Consider the following 23851-nt stretch of genomic DNA (forward strand, 5'->3'; position numbering starts at 1 on the left):
TTTTTTTTTTTTTTTTTTTTTTTTTTTTTTTTTTTTTTTTTTTTTTTTTTTTTTTTTACATATATGTCGTCTGGAAATTTTTGGGATGTTTGTTTCCTTGATCTTTACTATTTTATGATCTCGAGGATAGACTTTGTTTGGAATAGCAAAATGAGCTATTATTATTATTATTATTATTTATCATCCTCCCTCTTTTGCAATTTCATTCTATCAATGAAATCAGCTTCTCCTACAAGATAATTCATATTTTCTTGATTTTTATTTCATTTAAGTGGTAACTTTCCCTGGCCTTTTTAACGCCCAAATCTGCTATTTGGGAGATGCATATCCAATCAAACAGAATATACTCGTCTTTGTGGATAAAGAAACTAACAGTGTAGGATAAGATTTTCTCTGTTTCCAATGATTCTTGAGGGGGCAATGAGGTTTTTATGACATCATTTACTTCCACCTTGCAGCTAAGAAATTTGGAGCCAATGAATTTGTGAACCCAAAGGAACATGACAAACCTATTCAGCAGGTCATCGTTGATCTCACAGATGGTGGGGTTGACTATAGTTTCGAGTGCATAGGGAATGTCAATGTGATGAGGTCTGCTCTGGAGTGCTGCCACAAGGCAAGTGCTATAACAGATTTTATTGTCTTGATTGATAATTGAAGTAGCTAGCATTGTGAACATGCCTGAGTTCTTTATGCATCTACTTACCAGGGCTGGGGGCAATCGGTCATTGTGGGAGTTGCAGCATCTGGCCAGGAAATATCCACAAGGCCTTTCCAGTTAGTGACTGGTCGCGTCTGGAAAGGAACAGCTTTTGGTGGGTTCAAGAGTCGTTCCCAAGTCCCTTGGCTCGTTGAAAAGTACTTGAAGAAGGTATTTCCAGATGCTATATCTTGTAGCTTGATTGTTATCTTTTAGAAAAAGAAATCTGCAATTGTTCTTGGTTGTTTATCACACTTTCTAACTAAGTCTAACATTTGATTTAGATGTTAACTATATTTTAAAAGGTTATAATACATGTTTAGTACTTTAGCTTTTAAGAAATTCAATTTTGTGTTACATAGATCTTAGTTTTCATGTTTCCAGGATGCTCACCAGTAATTTATCCATATGCTTGCAGGAAATCAAAGTTGACGAATACATAACGCACAACTTGACCCTGGAAGAGATCAACAAAGCCTTTGATCTCATGCATGGAGGCGATTGCCTGCGCTGCGTTCTTTCGGCCCATCCCTAAGCTCTAACGCGAATTTCATCTGTTCTTCATTATGTAAGTTCCTAAAATAATGATGTGTTGAAATCTGACCATATATGCAATGATCCATAATGTTTTCGATATTTGAATTTGGATGGTATCGGTGATGATAAAAAGTGAACATGATATTAGTGTAGAGAACTTGGTGGATCCTTGAAGTTGTTTGATCCTGTGAATGCTGCAATCAGTTCCTCCATCACTTTCATTCTTTAAGACCTATTTTCTCACATGTGGAAGGGGTGGGCCAAGATTGTAACTACACAAAGGAGATATAATTATCACCTACAAACTAACATTTCCTGCCCTTTGTTTTGTTTTTGGGTAAAACTTCAAATACATTTAAAGCAGTTTGTTGGAACATGCCATGTGTTATTCAGCCAATTAACTAATGACAGGAGATATGAAAACTAATAAATACATAAATAAATAAGACTAGACAAAAGAGACCCACAAAAGGTTGAAAATACTGTTTTGGTTCGACATACGAGTAGTATCCTAAAATTGCTCGTTTCAAGGATACAATTGACTTTTCCAAGTTTTCATTCGAGTTGGTAATAGGGGGTATACATGGGTCGGGTGGGTCGAGGGAAATTTNTTTTTTTTTTTTTTTTTTTTTTTTTTTTTTTTTTTTTTTTTTTTTTTTTTTTTTTTTTTTAGTGAAACCAAAATCGAACCAATTCAATTTGAGATCAATTCAACCTCTATTATAGAGTTTGGATGATTCGGGTTGTCGGGTTTAATGAACATCCGTAATGGGTGAAGAATTTAGTCTTGATATGTGAAATAATGAATAAAAGAACATAAGCAACGTTTGAATGATTGGTCACTCCCCAATCCCAAGTTTGTAATAAAGAAAAACAAAAGGCCAAAAGCACAAGCAAGGTCTGAATGAACGATTTCCAAAGCAATTATGCATGTGACTCCTTACTTCCACCTTGGAGAATATTGCGCTCCCTCCCCCACGTGCCATAGTATCTCTCCCCCTTACTAATGCAGAAGTGGACCTGGCCCTCGCCTTTCGTATTTACTTGGAGTGTACACGAGTTGCATTGAGTTGAAATTATCTCTCTTTAGTAATACATAAGTGGACCTGGCCCTCGACTTTTGTATTTACTTGAAGTGTACATGGGTTGCATTGAGTTGAAATTAAAAAAAATAAAAAATTAAACTATCCATGTTAAAAAAAATTAAAACATTCACAACGACCAAATCTAACCCTCTATTTTTTTTGTTAGATGGTCGGATTGTTTTTTTTTAATTATTTAAAAAAATTACAGTTATTCATGGTACATGTTACATTAATAATTAGAATTTCATCATTTTTTTAATATTCTTAATTTTTTTAAAAATACGATAAAATTGAGTTGGATTGAATGATTATTTAGGGGTTATAAATATTATTATATATTTTAGTGTTGAAAAAGTTAATTAATATTAAAGTCAACTCCAAAATAAGATATTATTTTACTTCCCTTTTTTTGTATGCTAATAAAGTAAAATGCATAAAAAATAGTTAGATGCAATTAATAAAGTTTTGACTTTTGGATCATTTAATTTAAATATTCATACATAACATATATTGGTGAAATTTAAAACATTATATTTGAAGTGAATAAATGAGTATTGGGTAATTAATAAATTTACCAAATTTATTTCACATAAATCAATAGAAAAAAAGAAACGAACATTAATTGCTATAGATGACGTGTGAAATAAAATAACGATTGTCGTAGTCTTGGAAGCAGCGGATTCCCACCTGGGGTAACGGAGATCCAACGGTGGAAATCGAACCGTAACGGCCGCGCCAAAATCAACGGCCCAAAACTGGAAAGGCTTTTGGAAGCGGGAGCAGGTGGGCCCCATTTTCCGACAGGTGGAAATTATAGTTTTTAATCAATAAGACACGTCGGTTTTCTCACAGTCCAAAATTTATTTAATAATTAAAAAAAAAAATACACGAATACTCTAATTTAACAATCATTTAATTAATTATTTTTCCTTCAAATTCTTTAAATTTATTTATTTTCATCATTATATCTCACTATTTTATAATTTAATTTATGAAAATATCACAATTTTTTTTAAAAAAAATATATGTTATCATAAGCATAATTCAATTACTATTTTAAAATTGAGATTTTGTTCTTATGTATAAATTTTATAAGTTTTTAGACTTTTAATTTTGTTTTTAATATATTTAATAATTTTTAAAAATAAAATAATCTAATAAATATAGTTAAATTTTATATTAAATGAGATCCTAAAATTGAAAAGAGAAAAAAAAGTAAAAAATAAAAAATAAAAAATCACAATATTAATTAATATAAAAAGTATGAAATGGTTAAATATAAAAAAATTAATTATGAGTAATGAAAAAGTATTAAAATATTAATGGGGGAATTCCAATAGCATTATAAAAACTGCCTTTCTCTGTTTCCTATTTTTGCAGAATTTTATTTTCCATCTCTCCTTCCTCCGAACACCAACTTCCAAACTTAAACATTCATTCATCCATTCATCCATTCGTTCATCAGGTGATTTCCGCCATTACCACCGTTTTCTTCTATGATTTCTCTTCCTTTTTTCTCTGTATTTTCTTTCCTATCTCCCCATTTCTTCCCTTTTTCATGATATCAATCATCGTTTTCACTTTTGCAAATCCACTGGATTCATAAATGGTTGATTCGCTTCTCTTGTTCATCTCCCCTCGAGCTTCTTGTATGTGTTTTTCCCTTAACGACTTTTGCGTTCTGTTCTCTGTTTTCGTTCATTTTGCTCTCAGGGGATTTGTTGGTTTTCTGCATGGAAATATTTACGTGATGATGCAGTAGAGATGGATTTTTGGGAATGTTTCAGCTTCTTTGCGACTTGGGGGTTGGTTAAATCGATGGATGAACGTGTTTTCAGAGGGAACCGATTGTGCAATTGGGGGTTTTAAATGGTGGTCTGCTTGTTTATTATATGCGTAAATCTCCGAAATCAGTGGGAGATTGTGAATGTGATGATAGCAAGAGGTGTTGAGCGATGATAAACTGGTTCAATGAGCGCAAAAGATGAATTGATTGTTTGAGAATGGATATGAAGGAAAATGGTGAATTCGCGGACGAGCGGCCTCCGTCGCCAATGTGGGTGTTGCAACATTTCTCGGAGGAGGCGTTTAGGGTGGCCGGTGAAGCTCTGAATAGCGTCTATCAAGGGGGCACCGGGATTCAGGAAATGGGGACTGGACATCGACGTGCTCGAAGTGAAGTTCCGAGTCCCGTGCACAATCGAACCAACGGTTTCCAGAGGTTAAAATCCCATGTGCAGAAGGTTTGGGGATGGGGGAGAGGCACGCGAGATGAGGATTACGCCTTCTGTAGTTTTGATCCTGAGATCTTGGCGAATCAAAAACGTCAGTGGTATCAGTTTCACTCCAAATCTCTGGTATCTAATTGATTCTATGTTTCTATATTCTTTCTACAACCTGGTTTTTTCCGGGTTTCCAAGAAAAAGAAAAGCTGGATATGTTGTTTTTTGAAGCAGAAAAGGAGATCATGTTTATGAATGAACGTTTTGCTTACGAGGTCCTCTGGCCTCTGGGCGATGTTGTATTATACTGATGCAATACCCTGCCTTATTTCTGAAACTAGGCTCCCCTTGGACTGAAGTTTTTCAATGCTCTCAAACATTTCCCACCTCCACAGGCCATGTATTAGTTTGTAGACATGAAAAATTATTGGAATTACTGGCTGTTCTGCTTTTGCTTTGTTGTTCAGCTTTAAATTCAGTGTTTGACTAGAAGTTATTTGAGGAGGCTACCACAATGTGGCCGATAGTTTTGCACTGTTGGATGTATGAGAACAAAATTGTAGAAATATCTCGAGATTATATCTAGTGGTTATTAGGAGACGTCCAATCCACATCTGAAGGTTATTACAAGGCAACTATCGTGTAGAGGCTTCATTGAATAATTTTTTCGTGTTTAATGATGTTACAATTAAGTAGAACAAATGAGTTGGTAGTTTGTCCATAGATCAAGCTTGTAAGATAAGATATGTATAACTATATCTAGTGTCATGCGGCCAAGGAGAACTGATGCTCCAAAAGGCATATTTTGTGATGTAAAGCCAAAGTGTCTGATGATTGCATGCTCTTTTGAATTGCAATAAGCCCAGCTGAGTAAGAAAAAAAGTTATACATTGAATTTTAATATGTTCATATTTTATAGGACTGTGTATTATACAAAGAGCCCACCTCTCTCTTTGAACACTTCATTATTGTGGGGCTCCATCCGGATACTAACCTTGAGACTGTGGAGGATGCATTTGCTGAAGGGAAAAAATGGGAGTTACAAAAGAAAAATACTGAGATGATAGAAAACAAAATGCTAGAGCATAGAGGGCCATCAGTTCCCCTGCTGGAACCTCAGGTTAACTCTTTATCTGGATCCTTAGTTTGGTAGAACTCTTTTATTTGTGTTGTAGAATTATCCCATGTGTAGTGAGTTAATTCTTTGTGCCTTTGTTATGTCTATTGAAGGATAAATATTTGAGGTGCTTCTTTTTGTTGTTGTCTACTTAAAATTTAGTTTGCTCGAGTAATTTACTCATAAAATTTGGGATGAAGGTCGTTAACTATTGTGTTCTTGCGTTTGTATATTTGCATATTGATGAATTGAAGTTGTATTTGCATCTACAGATACTTTTTAAGTATCCACCCGGGAAGAGGCTGCCAATGCGTATGAAGGATTTGTCTGCATTTTGTTTTCCCGACGGTGTTAAGGTGAGCTATAATCCATCAGCCATGATGTATTAAGGAAGGTTAGGTTGGTTAATTATTATCTTTGATTCATGATATTGGTTTTATCCCTTTATGTGAAATCAAAATCTAGTAAACCAGGTGAAGTATATATTCAAGTGTCGAATTTGACTCTATCACCAGCATGTTCCGTGTCATTTCTTTGTTGATCTACATTTAAATATTAAATAAGTTACTTGTTTACCAATAAATTGCGGATGCAAATTATGATATTAGTTTCTTTGAGGATTTATAACGTTGATGAAAATCTTGAATGGGAAAGTAGTATTTGGTGACAGTTATTTGCTTTTAATAAATTAATGGTGTCACTAAGCTATCATCTTTCTCATTACTTTTTTTGTGGATTATTGTGCATTAGTAAGTAGTCTACTTTATGGTGCTTTTAACTTCACAATGATGTCACCTTATGAATCATAATGGCCTTAGATGTTTACTATTGACTGGATCGTTTTAATTTGTTCTATTTCCTGGCAATTCATATTTAACAGTAGAACATAATTTCACACATTTACTCTAACAATGCAGGCACAGGTAATGGAGAGGACTCCATCACTCAGTGAGCTGAACGAAATTGTTTATGGTCAGGTATCTGGTACCAATATTAATATCTTTGTCATGACTCCATCCAGTTTTCTCTCTGCTTCTGGACAAGTTTTATCTTCTAAACATGGAATTTTATTTGTAAGATATCGCTGAGAAAAAAAAAATCTGTTGATGATGTTTTATCCGTTTTGATCGGTAAATGTATAATACTTATCTTGTTTCCCAAAAAAAAAAAAATGATGCTAGCCTCTTCTATTGTCACAGGAACATTTGAAAAGAGATGATTTGGCATTTATTTTTTCCCTTAAGGTAAATTTTGTGATTGCTTCTTCAGCTAATGTTGAATCTGAAGTTCTTTTTTTGTCACCTGATATGTGTCTAAATCAACCTATGGACGAATTTATTTTAGAATTTCTTTAATGTCCTTTACTTTTTGTGAGTAATACAAGATTCACTTACTTTTTTATTTATAGTCGAGTTACTACTTGGTTGTATATTGTTTTAATTGTGTTTGCAAGTCTATGATAAGTTCTTCTACTTCTTCTTCATATTCTTTGTATTGATTTCCGATCTTGAAGTATTGTTCATCTAGCTTTCTTCAAGTCTATTATTTCGTCATGAAAATGTAAAATATGTCCTGAATTAAGTTATGTTTATTAAAATTGGAAAACTGAACAATAACAGTTATTTTCTTTTCTTGAGGTTTTTGGTGCTTATTTTTCATTCACCACTTACCTAACCAATGGGCATGAGAGAATGTTATCTTTTCAAGTGGGAGTTTTTTTTTTTTTTTTTTTTTTTTTTTTTTTTTTTTTTTNTTTTTTTTTTTTTTTTTTTTTTTTTTTTTTTTTTTTTTTTTTAAATGATCTTTTTACTCATTTCCATATGTTTAGTTCGTAGAAGAAATGGAATGTTGGCTGAAGCTACTTTCTTTTCCTTCAGGTTGCCAACAATTCGACTCTTTATGGTGTATGCTTGCATGTGCAAGAAATTGTTCAGAGGCCACCTGCCATCCTAGGCATCTCAACTTCTCTTTCTCATTCTCCTGGATTATGCAGCCGTTTTTTGGTTTCTGCACCTCGCTGCTATTGTCTTTTAACAAGAGTACCCTTCTTTGACTCACACTTCGAGATGTTGAACAGGTCCTTTGTAATTCTGTTTCTTTGAGCTACATGCAGATTCATGATAGAAAAATCTCTTTGGGATCTAAATAACTCAGTCCTTTTTGTTGTGGTCTGCAGTATTATAGCCCAAGAACGTTTGAATCGGGTAACACAGTTGATTAGTGAAATCTCTCTCACTGATTATGTGCCATCAGTGTCAAGGTCAAATAATAATGAAAATGTTGAATCTCCTGAAAGGGAGTCCGTTGGTGATTGGATGGCGTCAGCAATACCTATTCACAGTGCAGTGGCCCTTACTGCTGCTGCTGCAGGGATTATATCTGATGATGAGATCTTAACCTCTTCGATGAAGATGTGGGAACCTCGATCTCCTGAAAGTGGTACAACCAGCGATGCTTCAGAGTTGGGTCAAGTAAGCAAAACAAAAATGAGTGATTAAAGTTTCCTTAACGATATTTTGAGGCTGCAAGAAAATTCTCATTATACCAATGTAAAATTATTATAAGAACACCTCTAAAAGATATTAATTAATATTAGATGGGTGTGTAGTTCCGTTTGTGTTTATCATTTGGTGATTGCACAGGTTATAACTGTTTTCAATTTTTTGACAAGGCGGAAAGAACTAATGGAAGTTTCGAGAATGGTCACCTTTGCACAGAGATGTCTTTCTCATCAAAGCATCGCGCATTAGAGCGCCTTGGGAGTTCTGAGTCCCTGTTCAGGTGGTAGATTTACCCTGATATCTAATATGCTTGTAAATTGTTAGTACTTAGAATCCCTTTGCCCAGTACCAATTTCAGTAATATTGAATCATATGGCAGTCCAGCTAGAAGTATGGCTTCAGAAGATGAGGATGATGATCTTTTTCCAAACTGTGAAAAGGAATTCGATGATGGCTTGATAATGGAATGGGCTAGGGTTAGTTAATTATGATTTCTAATTTTCGTTCAACGACTAGACTCTTTCAACATTATCATTCATCTAATCACTTGCCTTATGGATTTATTATGATAGGATAATAAGCATGATGTGCTGCAAATAGTCTGCGGATATCATTCACTTCCTGTTCCTGAAAGGGGATGCAAATTATTATTTCAACCTCTTGAACATTTGCAATCTATTCAATACAGAAGACCTTCCATTGCATTGCTCGGATTTTGTGAAAAATATCTAGACTCATTGAACCCTGTTGAGGTATTTTTCTTATTGCTCGTTGTTCATAGGGTGTGTTTCACATCACTTTAAGGGGTGATTAAATCTTTGGTAGGTCAAGGCAAAGTTGGCTTCAGCTGAAGAAACTCTTGCTCTGTCAATATGGACAACTGCCACTTTATGCCGAGCTCTCTCTCTTGAAACTGTAAGCAGAATGCTTTTCGTTTGATTCTGAAGCTCCAAATGCACTTCTATTAGTTTCAGAACAAATTCTTGCAACTCCCTTGCAGATTCGGTTGATTCAGTTAACGTACCTAAGTATATGGTTGTTTTGCCAGTTTATATTGTTCCCTTATCTGTTTCCCTGCTCTTAAAATGTTTTGTTCTTACCTCATGTTTACGTCATGACACGAGTTTTCACTGCAATAAACCTCATGTAGTGATAGTAGTGTGTCCTTTATTTTGGCTGTGAACTTAGAAGTCTGATAACGTTGTCTTTATAGGTTTTGCAATTGGTTGCAGTGATTTTACTAGAAAAACAAGTGATAGTAGTGTGTCCAAACCTGGTAAGTTAGTCCTACATTTTGTTTATATCTCCATTATTCTGACTACTATGAACTTTTTTTATTTGATCTTATTCTCATTGAGTATATTAATTAATGCAGGGTCTACTTTCAGCTACAGTGTTATCCCTTGTTCCTATGATTTGTCCCTTCCAATGGCAAAGTTTATTTCTTCCGGTGAGTTCATTGATATTGATCTCTACAGTGTTATCCCTTTCTTTTTCACAAATCAGAGATGTCTATGTGGTTATGGAATGCCCTAACCTGTTCACCTTGGTTTAGAGAATTGAAAAAGTCTGTTTAAACTTTGACTAAGAAAATCTTTTAAAAGGTACGTCCGTTTGTTCGTAGTCAAAAGTCACTGGAAATGGCTAACATCACCACTGTTTGAATCGATGTTTTAAAAAGCAAGCGTAAGCGGTAAAAAAAAAGTTTTTACTGAAGCACCCCAATGAAGTGCATGCTCCTCTGTGCCTTGAAGCCTTTGTTTCTTTGCTTTCTTATGCTTGCTATTTGCTTCACGAGAGCTTCACGGTTCTTGCAATTTCTAAGAGGAACGGAATATAAATGGAAAATGGAAAACTAGAAGTTGCTTGAGTTATTACTTCCCATGTTATGCTCATTTTAATAATTTTCAGGTTCTGCCAGGAAAAATGTTTGACCTCCTTGATGCACCAGTTCCCTTTATTGTGAGTATAACATTGATTTCTTTTATCTAAATTCTTGCTCGCGTTTAGAGGCAGTTCATATTGAAGATAATGGGATATTTTAGTTTAAACCAAGATATCAATGAAAAGTATTGCTTCCTAAGTTTATTAATCCTTTTCGTAGATGATCGGGAGATTTAAATATGAAATAGAATTGTTCGTTGATCTCGATGTTTGAGCGAATCCAAATTACTTTTTAACAATGCCTTCCCCTTTTGATAATTTCGCAGGTCGGTACACTAAATAGACCAACTGATGTAAAGATGAAGACGTCTAATCTAGTTATTGTTGATGTGCTTAAGGATCAGGTTTGCTGGAAGCTTGCCTATCCTTTTGTTTTCCTCTGTTTATTTATCAATCATGTTCTAAAGATCATTTTTATTGTGCTTTTATTTAACAAAAACAAGGGCTATACTAAACATTGACCCAACTGAGATGGTCCCAAAATTACGAAAAGAAGCTCAACTTGTTAAGCGTTCAAGCTGAAAGGAAACTTGCGAATAAAATTAGCCATAGATGCCCTGGATGGTCAAAATAGTTAACCTTTACGACTTCTTTGAGCGTAGATATTGAGAACTGTTTCCTAAACAGATTTTTCGAACGGTCCTTATTGGTATCTTATTAATTTTTTCATTTCGGTTTGTTTCCCGACTCTTTCAAGATAATTGCTAGGTTGGTCTAAAATTTTCTGCGATTCAGGTGAAAACATGTACCTTACCGACACTTCCACGACACAGAGAGCTAGTCTCTGAACTAGGCCCGGTCCATGCTAAATTGGCTAACAAGAGTTCAATTGCCAAAAAGCATCCTGTATATAGGTGCAATGAATCTCAGGTTATTATGGATTGGTGAATTTTCTTCTACTCCCACGCCTTCTGCTTCTACTCAACACTCACTCAACACTCACTCGGATGTAACTTTGATTTGCAGACTGCATACGCCGCCCAGTTTTTGAAGGTCATGCGGCAATACATGGAGTCATTGTGTTCAAATCTTAGATCTCATACCATAACTAGTGTCCAATCGAATAACGACAGGGTCAGATGATCTAATCTACCTTTCGTTTTACTTTCCGTCTTGATCTTCAATATTCCATGGCTGATCACTATGGAACTTTGCTCTTTATTTCAATGATTTCAGGTTTCTTTACTTCTTAAAGATAGCTTTATTGATTCCTTTTCTAGTAAGGACCGACCATTTATTAAGGTGATTTCCACTTCTCAGCTTGATTCCTTCATAGATTTGTGCTTTGGTCATTGTTCATGTTAGTGATTTATTAATTAGATAAATGGGATCTGCTTCATTCTGTACTTTCTTTCTATTCTGAAACGCTAATAGTATACTTGAGATGATCTCACACCGGTTGGGGAGGAGAACGAAGCATTCTTTATAAGGGTGTGGAAACCTCTCCCTAGAAGACGCGTTTTAAAAGCCTTGAGGGAAGCCCGAAAGGAAATGTCTTTTGCTAGTGGTGGGTTTGGGCGGTTACAGTGTAGTTTTCTTTGAAGCCAAAAAGTGTGAATTTCTTTGCAGCTACTAGTAGACACGCAGCTTTTCAGTGTTCTTTCGGACTCTCGCTTATCGAGCTTCGAAAATGGGTTCTGTGAAGCTAATAATAATGTTGCCAAAGCTCCAATGGCAGAAGTGAAAGTACAGAAGGTGCAGATAAAGAAACCCTGAGGGGTTTTCATTGATACGAGGAGGATCACTACTCATTGCTGAAGTGTTTTAAAGGCATACCAGTTTTGTAACATAACATTAATACTAATACTGAAAATATCCCAATTTTTCTTTTTTTTTTTCTTTTTTTTAGTGAGGATATATACATACATATATATAAGGATATGTGAAAAGTCATGTAAATGTTGTTTACTTACAATAAACAAGCAACCAATTTTTCATGGGGTTTTTTTTTAAAAAAATTTATTTATTTATTTATTTATTTTTATTCTTTTTTGATTCTTGGAATCATGTTTCTGGTAAGAAACCAACATAAATCCCAAGATAATATATATTTACATATTACTAAGCTTTTAATAATTTCTAATATTTTTTCAACCTTTTCAATTTTAATCATGTTTAATCATGATTTAAAATTTTAATCACCTTATAATTTCTAATATTTTACCTCTTGTAAATTTTTTTTTAAAAATTTAAAAAAATTAGAAATATATATTAAAATTGAGTAGAAAATTTTAATTAAATGTTTCAAAATAATAAAAGATGTATTTTACTAATTAATATTTTATTTTCATTAAAAATAAAAATTTAAATGAATGACTCCAATAATTGAATGAAAATGAAAACTTTGTGATTGGATTGGTCTAAAAAATGTACCAACCCGACTTAATCTAACCCACGAACACGGGCGTAAAATGGTATATATTTATAGATTTTACCCACCAAAGGGCATTTGTTGGTCTACCATAATCCAAAATCCCATAAAAATATTCATAGTGCTTCTATCTTTAATTCAACCTCGTTCTTTTCGAGGGAGAAATTGGCCATTTTTAAAACTCTCTTTAAGATGTGTGCCAATTTAATAATTTAATATTAATAATAAAACCACGTAAAGTTCGAGAGAGACTGACATTAGCTATTGATCCAAACATAGCTTAAGGTTTATAATTCTAAATATCAATGGTTCGATCCCATTTCGTAATCGAACTAAATAAATAACAATAATAAAATAAAAAATTTCAAACATAGGTTTGATCCCATTTTATAAAAATAAAATTTTATGAACATGGTTTAGGGTTTATGATTTCAAACATCAACGGTACGGTCCCATTTTGTAATTGTCGAAATAAATAAATAATTATAATAAAATAAAGTTTTTTTTAGGTAGAATTTTATAATTGTTGGACTAAAAAATAATAATAAAATAAAATGGTCAAAATCAAGAATAAAAATGTCAGCCTAACTTTAATTTTCAACAAAGGTGGGCATTACAAATTCAAGACAATATAAATAATAATTAAATGAATAACTAAATTTAGAATACATTAAATTGTTTTATTATAATTTATAGTAAAGCTTGGAAATAATGATGATTTAAACGCACGTGGCACAAATAAACAGTAAAGCATTTAATAATATTGAATATTCCAACTCAAATTAAAGTAATGTGAAAGGGAGAAAAAAGGGAAGAAAAATATAATAATAATAATAATAATAATAATAATAATAATAATAAATTGGCTTTGAAAAGAATATAGGCCATAAGAAAAGAAGGCTAATAAATTTGGGTTTGAAAAAAGGACCAAATTCATAAAATCTTTTGAAAGGTCGTTGAAATTAATTAAAAAGACTGAGCTTTTCCCCTATTTTCAACCCTCACTATGTGTCTAGTCAAAATCATACCAAGTTCGGTTCGTTTGTATTCGAACCATCGAGAAAATAGGTCAATTTTTACCCTAAATTGACTCGATGTGTCAATTTTTATCTCGAACTTTTAATTTCTTTTACCCCAAATTTGATCTCATGTATCAATTTTTATTTCAAACTTTTAACTTTTTTTTGCTATGAATTTGATTTAATATATCAACGACTTTTAAATTTTACCTTTAATGTATCTATTTTTTATCTCGAACTTTCAATTTTTTTTACCCTGAATTTGAATTAACATATCAATTTTTACCTAAAATTTATAATATATATTATTTTTTTATATCGAACTTTTAATTGGGTCAAAATCGAAATTATTTTATAAAATTTCATACTTTTATTAAATTTAAAAATTTATTAAACACAAAATAAAAAATTTAAAGACTAAATAAACCAGGGACAAAATTGTAATTTAACAAAAAAAAATTATTTTTCTTAATATAAAGCCTAGAACGGTAATAAATGTACCATATTTAATTTCATCCATTTTCTTAATCTAGAATAACAAAATGATTGTACATTTATTCATGTACCCAAAAAAAGGAAAAAAAAAATAATAATAGTAACAATCAAATTACTAAGGAAATATATATATATATATATATATATATATATATATATTAAAATAATATCTATTTTCTTAATCTAAACTCTATTAAATAACCATTATTTATTGCAATTAATGCTATAATCCACGTCATTTCCATTAAACCGACATAATTTAATATACAGTCGATTAAAAGAAAACACAGCATAAACTTTCAGTGTTGCAATTGAGAACCATCACAAAAGACAGACGTTATTGTTGAAACTAATATAAAAACAGAAGCATAAACATGATGATCGAGAGTCGAAAAAACGAGAAAAATAGGAGCATGAACACGGCGATCGAGAGCTAAAAAATGAATAAAACAAGAGCATAAACATGACGATCGTGAGCCGAAAAGGAACGAGAAAAGTAAAGTAAAAAGAATTTAGTTAGGTACATTTCCAAACCAAAATAAAGAGAGAGAGAGAGAAGGGTAATGTGGACAAATCAACTATGACTTGGACACACCTCATTAAACCATAATTTTATTATTATTATTATTATTATTATTATTATTATTTTATTTTTATTTACTTTTCCTTCCCAAAATTCATTATTATTATTTTTTAATTACAATTATTTTGGTGGAACGTTTCACCAACTTTACCATAATAATAAATGAAACAAATATTTATAATATAAGTTTCTAATATATTTTATATCAAATTAAAAGTTTAAAACAAAAATTTAAATTTAGATATTAGAAGTTAAATATATAATAATATTTTTTAATGTTTTTTTTTTTTTTTTAAAATTAACGAACTATTTTTAATCATAAGGATAGTACGCACTAAGAATAACGACATTTAAATTGGGGAAAAGATGTCGAGGAGGATGATAATGGTATCAGATTCAGAGTGTGGAATGTGATGACCTATTAACCGACCTAGCAATCACCCACGCACCACCGTCTTCCATTTTGATTTGGGATTTCTATAAGATTTAATTTCAAATGTGAAAGCGATTTTAGTTTCGGAGCAATTTTGTTTATTATTGGGATTCCTTTCATTTGTTTTCCCAACTCGGAACTTTTCTGTTGGCAGCGATCTTCCTTCCCGTGGCAGAGCGCAGGAACAGATGTAAGAGACGGAGGAGGAGGAGGAGATTAGAGAACAAAACAAAAACGAAACGAAACAATGTGCTTGAACAGAGACGAAATTTGAGTGGAATTTGGAATTTGGAGCATTTTCAGGTTCTTAGTAACGTCATTGATGAAACCCAACTGCAAAATCCGCGCGGATTTGAGTTTCCCTAAATACCTCTCTTCCTATTTTGCTATCACTTCTCGCTCTCTCTCGCTCGGTACTTTCTTTCTGTATTAAACCCCAACCTCCCATTCCCTTAAAGTCACTCCTCCCTCCGCTTCTGGTTTTGTGTTCTTAACGACAGAACAAGAGAGAGTGGTGCCGCTTTCGCTTGTTCTTCATTTGTTTGGATCGTTTTTAATTCATCTCTTTCTTTTTTGAGATTTGGTTGTTATTTGTATACACCCTTTCTTGTTTCATCTCTGGATTTATCAGTGGCGAATTAATTGGGGTTGGAGACTGGCGAGGCGGCTGATTTTCCAGTGCAACTGGGTTTGGTTTGCTGTTCGTCATCAGTAATCACATAGTTACCTCTCCCTAAAGGCAGGTTGGTCAGTTTTATTTTGTACTTTCAGTGATGGGTCGTCTTCTTTTTTTTATTTTTCCTCTCCCCTTTTGTCCATTCCCCATTTCGCTACAGACAGAAAGACTTGCAAAGCGTCGTTCTATTTCTCTCTCTCTGTGTTTCTTCGACTTTCGTGTTAACAAAAAATGGATTTGTTGGCATGTGCTATGTGTCTGCAGGCTGTCTACCGAAGCGCTCATTAGGTGTCTACGAGAACCCAGATGGAGTAATGCTCATCTTCATAACAGGGTTCTATTTATCTCAATTAACTCGCCGCCGACTCACTGTTTTGAATCGCCTTCCTCACAAACATCCCGCAGTCAATAATGGGTGTTGCCCATTTATTGAATACAACCCAAGCTTTGTCATCTGATGTACGATCGTCTAATACCTTGTCGGAAGCATTTGGAACATTGCCAGTTTTGGAGCTCGTATCAATTTGCATAAATCTAGCACTTTTTATCTTCTTCTTCTTCACTGTCTTGGCGAGGCGGATATCTATTTTTGTTACTCGCCTTGGCTTCATCAAGGATGATGAGTCTGGTGCGAATACAAGTCCAATTCGGCGCAGCGCGGATGGTGAAATTCATGATGTTGAAGTCGGGGTCGGTTTTAAAATATCGGTTTCATGTTGTTTCTATGTGTTGTTTGGACAAGTTTTGGTATTAGCTTTTGATGTCATTAGCTCAATTCGAGAGTCTGTTGAAGGGAAGGAGGGTGAAGATTGGTCTGTTGTTTGCTTCCCTGCTGCTCAAGTTTTGTCTTGGTTTCTTTTGAGTTTTTTGGCTCTGCATTGCAAATTCAAGGCTTCTGAGAGATTTCCATGGCTGTTGAGGGTCTGGTGGTTTGTGTCGTTTGTTGTTTGTCTGTGTGCGTTGTATGTTGACGGAAGGGAATTGTTTGTACAAGGCCTGGAACACCTGCGCTCTCATGTTGTTGCAAATTTTGCTGCAACTCCTGCTTTAGCTTTCCTTTGTTTTGTTGCTGTTAGGGGGGTTACTGGTATCAAAGTTTATAGGAACCCTGATCTTCAAGAGCCTTTGCTTCTTGAGGAAGAACCAGGATGTCTCAAGGTTACGCCTTACAGCGAAGCCGGGCTTTTTAGTTTAATTACACTTTCTTGGCTGAACCATCTTCTCTCAATTGGTGCAAAAAGACCACTTGAACTCAAGGACATTCCCCTTCTTGCTACGAAAGATCGATCTAAGACCAATTATAAGATTTTGAACTCGAACTGGGAGAAACTGAAAGCAGACAATCCTTCGAAACAGCCTTCTCTTGCGTGGGCCATTCTGAAGTCCTTCTGGAAGGAGGCTGCTTGTAATGCCATCTTCGCTTGCCTGAATACTCTAGTTTCATATGTTGGTCCTTATATGATTAGCTACTTTGTTGATTACTTAGGGGGGAAAGAAACTTTCCCCCATGAAGGATACATATTGGCTGGTACATTCTTCGCAGCAAAGCTTGTGGAGACTCTGACAGCCAGACAGTGGTATCTTGGGGTTGACATATTGGGGATGCACGTGAGATCGGCTCTCACAGCATTAGTATATCGAAAAGGACTTCGGCTTTCCAGCTCTGCCAAACAAAGTCATACCAGTGGAGAGATCGTGAACTACATGGCTGTTGATGTGCAAAGAGTTGGGGATTACTCATGGTATCTCCATGATGCTTGGATGCTCCCTATGCAAATCATTCTTGCTTTAGCTATTTTGTATAAGAATGTTGGAATTGCTTCTATTGCAACATTGATTGCTACTATTGTCTCCATTATTGTTACCATTCCAATAGCTAGAATACAAGAGGATTATCAAGACAAATTGATGGCTGCCAAGGATGATAGGATGAGAAAAACTTCTGAGTGCCTAAGAAGCATGAGGATTCTGAAGCTGCAAGCTTGGGAAGTCAGGTATAAAGTGATGTTGGAGGAGATGCGGGGTGTGGAGTTCAAGTGGCTTCGAAAAGCTCTTTATTCCCAAGCCTTCATTACTTTCATTTTCTGGAGTTCCCCAATATTTGTCTCTGTTGTTACTTTTGCCACCTGCATATTGTTGGGTGGTCAGCTTACTGCTGGCAGTGTTCTATCTGCACTAGCTACTTTTAGAATCCTCCAAGAACCACTTAGGAATTTCCCCGACCTGGTGTCGATGATGGCTCAGACAAAAGTTTCCCTAGACCGCATTTCTGGACTGCTTCTGGAGGAAGAGTTGCAGGAAGATGCAACTATTGTCCTACCTCGAGGCACACCAAATCCCGCTGTAGAGATCAAAGATGGCATCTTCTCCTGGGACTCTTCTTCTCCAAAGCCGACTTTATCGGGAATACGAGTGAGAGTGGAGAAAGGGATGCGTGTTGCTGTTTGTGGTGTTGTTGGTTCTGGGAAATCAAGCTTACTATCTTGCATCCTTGGGGAGATTCCAAAAATCACGGGGGAGGTAAGTCTTTTAGAATTCCACTCTCAATTTGATATTTCTATCCCATGTTCTTCCCCTTTTTGTTGTTGGTGGTGTTGCAAGTTTCTTGAGTACTTCACTTTTTACTCTGCCCAGGTAAGATTATGTGGTACTTCTGCATATGTGCCTCAATCACCTTGGATACAATCTGGGAACATCGAAGAAAATATTCTTTTTGGAAGTCCTCTTGACAAACCAAAATACAAGAATGCTATTCAGGCTTGTTCACTGAAGAAGGATTTAGAGAATCTCCCGCATGGAGATCAAACAATAATTGGTGAAAGAGGAATAAACCTTAGTGGAGGTCAAAAACAACGTGTTCAGCTCGCCAGGGCGCTTTATCAAGATGCGGATATTTATTTACTTGATGACCCCTTCAGCGCTGTTGATATACACACTGCCTTAGACTTGTTTAAGGTTATATATATGATTTATGACCTTCCGTATTGTTCTCAGGTATTTGGTCGTATGGTTACTGATAACGCCAACATGTAATGCAGGAATACATAATGACGGCCCTTGCAGACAAAACTGTCATTTTTGTTACACATCAAGTCGAATTTTTGCCCGCTGTAGATTTGATATTGGTATGGATTGTTCTTAGTATTTTATGCAATTATTGTTCTTAAGGGCTAAAAGGAAGTTGAATTCAATGGGGTTAGTATGGGGTTGAAAACATATGTTTGGAACTTTCTCGAACTTTAGGAATTGATATGCCTCGAGCTTTGAATTGATGGGAAAACTAGCAGGAATGAATCATTGAAATGAAGTTGGCCATTGATGGTTTTTTGTCCATGTAGACGGTTGTAGAGTGACGCTTAGTGAACTATTTTTCACATTTGTTCATGCAATTGTGATCTCTCCTATGTCTTTTCGTTTTGTTCCCTAAAAAAGGAAAAGAAGTATTCGACGATAACTCTGTATTAATGGAGATACAATTATCTTTCGCTCGATCATTCCTTTTCCATCTGTACAGGTTATCAAAGAAGGCCGCATTATACAGGCAGGAAAATATGATGATCTTTTACAAGCAGGAACTGACTTCAACACTTTGGTATCTGCTCATCACGAAGCTATTGAAGCTATGGATATTCCCAACCATACATCTGAGGATTCAGATGAAACTCTGTCGGCAGATGAATCTCTTAATCTTGGTAGAAAGTGTAATATTGTTGGAACTAACATTGACAATTTAGCCAAGGAAGTGCAAGAATCTATATCTGCAGCAGAGCAAAAGGCAATCAAGGAGAAAAAGAAGGCAAAACGTTCTAGGAAACGACAGCTTGTACAGGAAGAGGAAAGGGTAAGAGGGCGGGTCAGCATGAAGGTCTACTTGTCATACATGGCTGCAGCGTATAAAGGTTGTTTGATTCCTCTCATAATTGTTGCACAAGCATTATTTCAATTCCTACAGATTGCAAGCAACTGGTGGATGGCATGGGCAAATCCCCAAACTGAAGGGGGTCAACCTAAAGTGACTCCCATGATCCTCCTTGTGGTCTACATGGCCCTTGCTTTTGGGAGTTCTTGGTTTGTATTTGTTAGGGCTATTCTGGTTGCTATGTTTGGTCTTGCAGCTGCACAAAAATTGTTTGTCAAGATGCTTACATCTATTTTTCGTGCACCCATGTCATTCTTTGACTCAACACCAGCAGGACGGATCTTGAATCGTGTAAGTTTCTCGTTCTAAGAGACTGATGTCCAATCAATTTAATCATGCTATTCACACACACTAAAGTTTTCTTTGAACTTCGAATTACTTAATCACTTTCGGCCTTATAGGTGTCCATTGACCAAAGTGTTGTGGATCTTGATATTCCATTTCGACTTGGTGGATTTGCTTCAACGACAATACAACTTATTGGCATAGTTGGTGTTATGACAGAAGTTACCTGGCAAGTCTTGCTTTTAGTCATTCCCATGGCTATTGTTTGTTTGTGGATGCAGGTGAGTACTGGTTTCAGGTTCCCCCTTCTGATGTTTCTCTTATGATACTCGTGCTTTCTTATAAGAAATAAAACTATTTTTTCGATCACTTTTACTATGTCGTACTTTTATCTCTCGAAAGGTATAGATTTGTACAAAAGTATTATGTAGTTGTACCACATCGGTTCTAGGATTATAAATTAAAAAAAAAAAATCTCCTTTTTCCATTTCCATTTATTGTTCTTTTGTCAGTCTGCGTATGATGCTTCTTTCAATCATCATAAAATTCAGTTGGTCTTCTTCAAGGATTAATAGAAAATTCAGCTGTTTCCATATTTTGATTAAGGGTATTGAGGGTGTGTGACCTTACTAAGAGCATTTTATGATGCAGAAATACTACATGGCTTCATCAAGGGAGCTTGTTCGCATTGTCAGCATTCAGAAATCTCCGGTTATTAATCTTTTCGGCGAGTCAATTTCTGGAGCAGCAACAATACGAGGTTTTGGACAGGAAAAACGGTTTATGAAGAGAAATCTATATCTTCTTGATTGTTACTCTCGTCCGTTCTTCTGCAGTCTTGCTGCTATCGAGTGGCTCTGCCTTCGTATGGAGTTGCTCTCCACCTTCGTCTTCGCTTTCTGTATGGTTTTACTAGTCAGCTTCCCTCCTGGAAGTATTGATCCAAGTATGTCACATATTCTCTTCTAGATTCATTGCCTTTTGGTGTGCTGGGTTTATTACATGCTATGGAGTCGGTCGGTCCTTCAAAATAATGATTTGAAGTTGCCCGACTTAAGTTGGGAGGATGTTGTTTTGATTGAATTGATGTTTCCAGTTTAGTCTGATGCTATTGTTAATACATATGTTTTGTGTTCTGCTCCTAGCTTAGCATATGGATCTTGAATCTTGACCATGCAAATGATTTAAAAAGAACATTAAGAACTGTTTAGTGGTGTAGACAAAAAAGGGGGACTGGGTCGTCAAATTTTATCGTCACTGGTTTTTGTTTGTGTAGGTATGGCTGGCCTTGCGGTAACGTACGGTTTGAATCTAAATGCTCGCTTGTCACGGTGGATACTTAGCTTTTGCAAGCTCGAAAACAAAATTATATCTATTGAAAGGATTTATCAGTATAGCCAAATTCCAAGCGAGGCACCATTACTTATTGAGGACTCTCGTCCTTCTTCCACGTGGCCTGAGAACGGAACTATCGAGCTTACTGATCTAAAGGTAATACAAAATTTTCTCATGGTAATACAATGCCTGATGGAAACTGACAAATTCCTCTCTCGTTTTCTTTTTCAAGGTTCGGTATAAGGAAAATCTCCCTTTGGTGCTCCGAGGTGTAACGTGCTGCTTTCCCGGTGGAAAGAAGATTGGGATTGTTGGCAGGACTGGAAGTGGTAAATCTACTTTGATCCAGGCGCTATTCCGATTGGTCGAACCATCAAGCGGAAGGATCGTTATTGACAACATCGATATTTCTACGATTGGCCTTCATGACCTCCGTAGCCGTCTCAGTATCATACCGCAGGATCCCACGTTATTTGAAGGCACGATTAGGGGCAATCTCGATCCCCTTGAAGAGCATTCTGATCAGGAAATTTGGCAGGTCTGATCTCTCTCTCAAATTCCCACTTCACTGATTTTTCTACTAAATAGCTATAGTAGTAATTCTTTTTGTAACTGAAAGAACGAGACGAGTTTCCAACGTAATAAAAAGCTAAAGTGTAAGGCCCCAGCATTCATTGGTTAGCGGATATTGTCCGCTTTGGCTCGTTATGTATCGCCGTCAGCCGCATGGTTTTAAAACGTGTCTGTTAGGGAGAGGTTTTCACACTCTTATAAAGAATGCTTCGTTCCCCTCTCTAATCGATGTGGGATCTCACGTAGTCTGTACCTGTTGAATGTTCTAATACTCTTGTACTGTAAATTGAAATGGGGTTTTCCTGATTTGTATTTAACGTCGTTCAGGCACTGGATAAGTCGCAACTAGGACAGATGATCCGTGAAAAGGAGCAAAAACTAGAGACACCAGGTATTTAACAAGCAGATATGGAACCTATCTCCTTTTTTATTGTCCTTTGTCGGCTGTTCTTGACATATATTTCATGCATGTTTGGTTGCTGCTGATGGAATCCTCTTTACAATGAACTTGCAGTGCTGGAAAATGGAGATAACTGGAGTGTAGGGCAGAGGCAACTCGTAGCATTGGGTCGTGCGCTGTTGAGACAAGCCAGAATACTTGTTCTCGACGAAGCCACAGCATCGGTCGATATGGCCACAGATAATCTCATCCAGAAGGTTATTCGAACAGAGTTCAGAGACTGCACCGTATGCACAATCGCACATAGAATTCCAACTGTAGTCGACAGTGATCTGGTTCTGGTACTAAGCGACGGTGAGTACTGCTCGTAACCCACTCGTAACCCAAAGCCAAATTGTAGATATGTACGAACAGAGAAAAGCACAATCACATGTTTACTTAGACAATCAACTGAGATCTAGATTTGGATGTGGTTTGCAGGTAGAATTGCAGAGTTCGATACCCCAGCACGATTATTCGAGGATAAGTCATCTATGTTCCTCAAACTAGTGACGGAGTATTCCACGAGATAAAATGAGGAGAGCAGTCAGTTTTGTTGAGATGGGATGCCTGAAAACGACATCTATCTCAGTCGGATGCAGGAGGAGGTGGAAGGAGGTGGAAGGGGCCGAAACGACGAGTGCGGCAGCAAAAGGAAGGATTGAAGAATAAAGAGAGAGGAGATGGGGGCAGAAGGGGTGAGTTAAAGGTGTAAATTGAAAGTGAGGGTCTTGTTGTTTAATTGAATGAATGAATGAATGATTAATGGTTAGGAGAAATAGGATGAAGAATAAATGAAACCCCTGTATGCCAAAACAACAACAATTAACACACCAGATAATGAGAGCCGCCATCGTTTTTCCGGCAATACAACGGTTGGTTTAGATGAGTTACCCAAAGTACTCTTCTTTTCCCCTTTTCAATCAAGAAAGCTTTTGAAATTGCTCTCCCTTTTGCCCAATCTCACTTTTGATCTCTTAATCGATGAAATATGTTCATATATTTCGATTATGAAGCTATTCTTTTTATTACAAAGTGTTTTTATTACTTAAGTTTAAATATTTCTCTTGATTTTAGTACTCAACCATCTTCAATTCAATCGAAAATTATAGTTCAAGTTTGAAGTTTATGCTGACGGTTAGGGAAGTCCACGAGTAGGGTTGGGGTGGGAAACTCAACCATCTTCAATTCAACCGAAAATTATAGTTCAAGTTTGAAGTTTATGATGACGGTTAGAGAAGTCCACGAGTAGTTAAATAGGCATCTCTTTTAACCATAACCAAGTAGTGCTAATTTCTCCGTTTTTAGAATGGTTCCAGTGGCTACATTTATGTTAAGTCTGGTCGCTCGGGACGTTGTACGTTTTGATTATGGTATGGTATTGTCAGATCCAAACATATGGCTACTTTATTTGTTTGTCATATCTTCGTTAGGTGTTTATAGAATTATTATCGCGGGTTGGTCTAGTAAAGCATCCCACTCCACAAGTTGAATATCATCCAGTTGAATCGTTAATATATATGTGCAATCTCTACTCTTAATATTTTTTTTAAAGTTGAAAATAAATAAATTTTAAAAATTTTGGTTTAAATTTTGTGATGAAACGTATGGGCTCAC

General features: G+C 35.5%; 4 protein-coding genes across 8 annotated transcripts in view; all 4 read left to right on the plus strand.

Annotated features, from left to right (window-relative positions):
- The window catches only part of LOC111807380 (alcohol dehydrogenase class-3), a 6313-nt gene extending 4861 nt beyond the window's left edge, over positions 1-1452 (plus strand). Inside the window, exons 7-9 of the mRNA XM_023693086.1 lie at positions 459-616; positions 710-871; positions 1119-1452. Coding sequence (XP_023548854.1) covers positions 459-616; positions 710-871; positions 1119-1235 — 437 coding nt within the window. The 3' untranslated portion in view covers positions 1236-1452. The remainder of the gene's footprint in view (positions 1-458; positions 617-709; positions 872-1118) is intronic.
- A 2235-nt stretch (positions 1453-3687) lies between these two features.
- On the plus strand, positions 3688-11941 carry LOC111806524. 5 transcript variants are annotated; one of them, XM_023691873.1, is made up of 20 exons: positions 3688-3787; positions 4036-4679; positions 5464-5664; positions 5934-6017; positions 6579-6638; positions 6861-6905; positions 7539-7738; positions 7838-8132; positions 8333-8442; positions 8521-8638; positions 8735-8914; positions 8988-9077; positions 9376-9438; positions 9538-9612; positions 10074-10124; positions 10373-10450; positions 10842-10976; positions 11073-11180; positions 11283-11348; positions 11676-11941. In XM_023691873.1, the coding sequence occupies exons 2-20, from the start codon at positions 4326-4328 to the stop codon at positions 11820-11822; spliced, it is 2460 nt and encodes an 819-aa protein (XP_023547641.1). In that variant the 5' UTR covers positions 3688-3787; positions 4036-4325; the 3' UTR covers positions 11823-11941. The 5 variants fall into 5 exon arrangements, with proteins under 5 accessions (XP_023547641.1, XP_023547644.1, XP_023547645.1 ...); XM_023691876.1 differs by having other exon boundaries at positions 8542-8638; XM_023691877.1 differs by having other exon boundaries at positions 11612-11701.
- A 3001-nt stretch (positions 11942-14942) lies between these two features.
- LOC111806455 (ABC transporter C family member 5-like) lies at positions 14943-23177 on the plus strand. Its single transcript, XM_023691781.1, has 12 exons — positions 14943-15750; positions 15948-18203; positions 18318-18638; positions 18722-18808; positions 19198-19893; positions 20004-20168; positions 20539-20833; positions 21164-21378; positions 21455-21760; positions 22123-22186; positions 22310-22549; positions 22676-23177. The coding sequence occupies exons 2-12, from the start codon at positions 16095-16097 to the stop codon at positions 22765-22767; spliced, it is 4590 nt and encodes a 1529-aa protein (XP_023547549.1). The 5' UTR covers positions 14943-15750; positions 15948-16094; the 3' UTR covers positions 22768-23177.
- On the plus strand, positions 23075-23726 carry LOC111807797 (NADH-ubiquinone oxidoreductase chain 1). Its single transcript, XM_023693665.1, has 2 exons — positions 23075-23109; positions 23519-23726. The coding sequence occupies exons 1-2, from the start codon at positions 23075-23077 to the stop codon at positions 23724-23726; spliced, it is 243 nt and encodes an 80-aa protein (XP_023549433.1).
- The last annotated feature ends 125 nt before the right edge of the window (positions 23727-23851 follow it).

Source organism: Cucurbita pepo, chromosome LG12 (assembly GCF_002806865.2).
Source record: "Cucurbita pepo subsp. pepo cultivar mu-cu-16 chromosome LG12, ASM280686v2, whole genome shotgun sequence".
NCBI classification, from domain to species: Eukaryota; Viridiplantae; Streptophyta; class Magnoliopsida; order Cucurbitales; family Cucurbitaceae; genus Cucurbita; species Cucurbita pepo.

Excerpts from the sequence above, each read along its gene's own strand:
- LOC111806524 (XM_023691873.1), top strand. The coding sequence starts at position 4,326 with ATGGATATGAAGGAAAATGGTGAATTCGCGGACGAGCGGCCTCCGTCG. Across the intron at positions 4,680-5,463 it reads AGTTTCACTCCAAATCTCTG|GACTGTGTATTATACAAAGA; the intron begins GTATCTAATTGA and ends CATATTTTATAG. Across the intron at positions 11,181-11,282 it reads TCCAATCGAATAACGACAGG|GTTTCTTTACTTCTTAAAGA; the intron begins GTCAGATGATCT and ends CAATGATTTCAG.
- LOC111806455 (XM_023691781.1), top strand. The coding sequence starts at position 16,095 with ATGGGTGTTGCCCATTTATTGAATACAACCCAAGCTTTGTCATCTGAT. Across the intron at positions 18,204-18,317 it reads TTCCAAAAATCACGGGGGAG|GTAAGATTATGTGGTACTTC; the intron begins GTAAGTCTTTTA and ends TACTCTGCCCAG. Across the intron at positions 20,169-20,538 it reads TTGTTTGTTTGTGGATGCAG|AAATACTACATGGCTTCATC; the intron begins GTGAGTACTGGT and ends TTTATGATGCAG.
- LOC111807797 (XM_023693665.1), top strand. The coding sequence starts at position 23,075 with ATGAGAGCCGCCATCGTTTTTCCGGCAATACAACG. Across the intron at positions 23,110-23,518 it reads GTTTTTCCGGCAATACAACG|TAGTGCTAATTTCTCCGTTT; the intron begins GTTGGTTTAGAT and ends ACCATAACCAAG.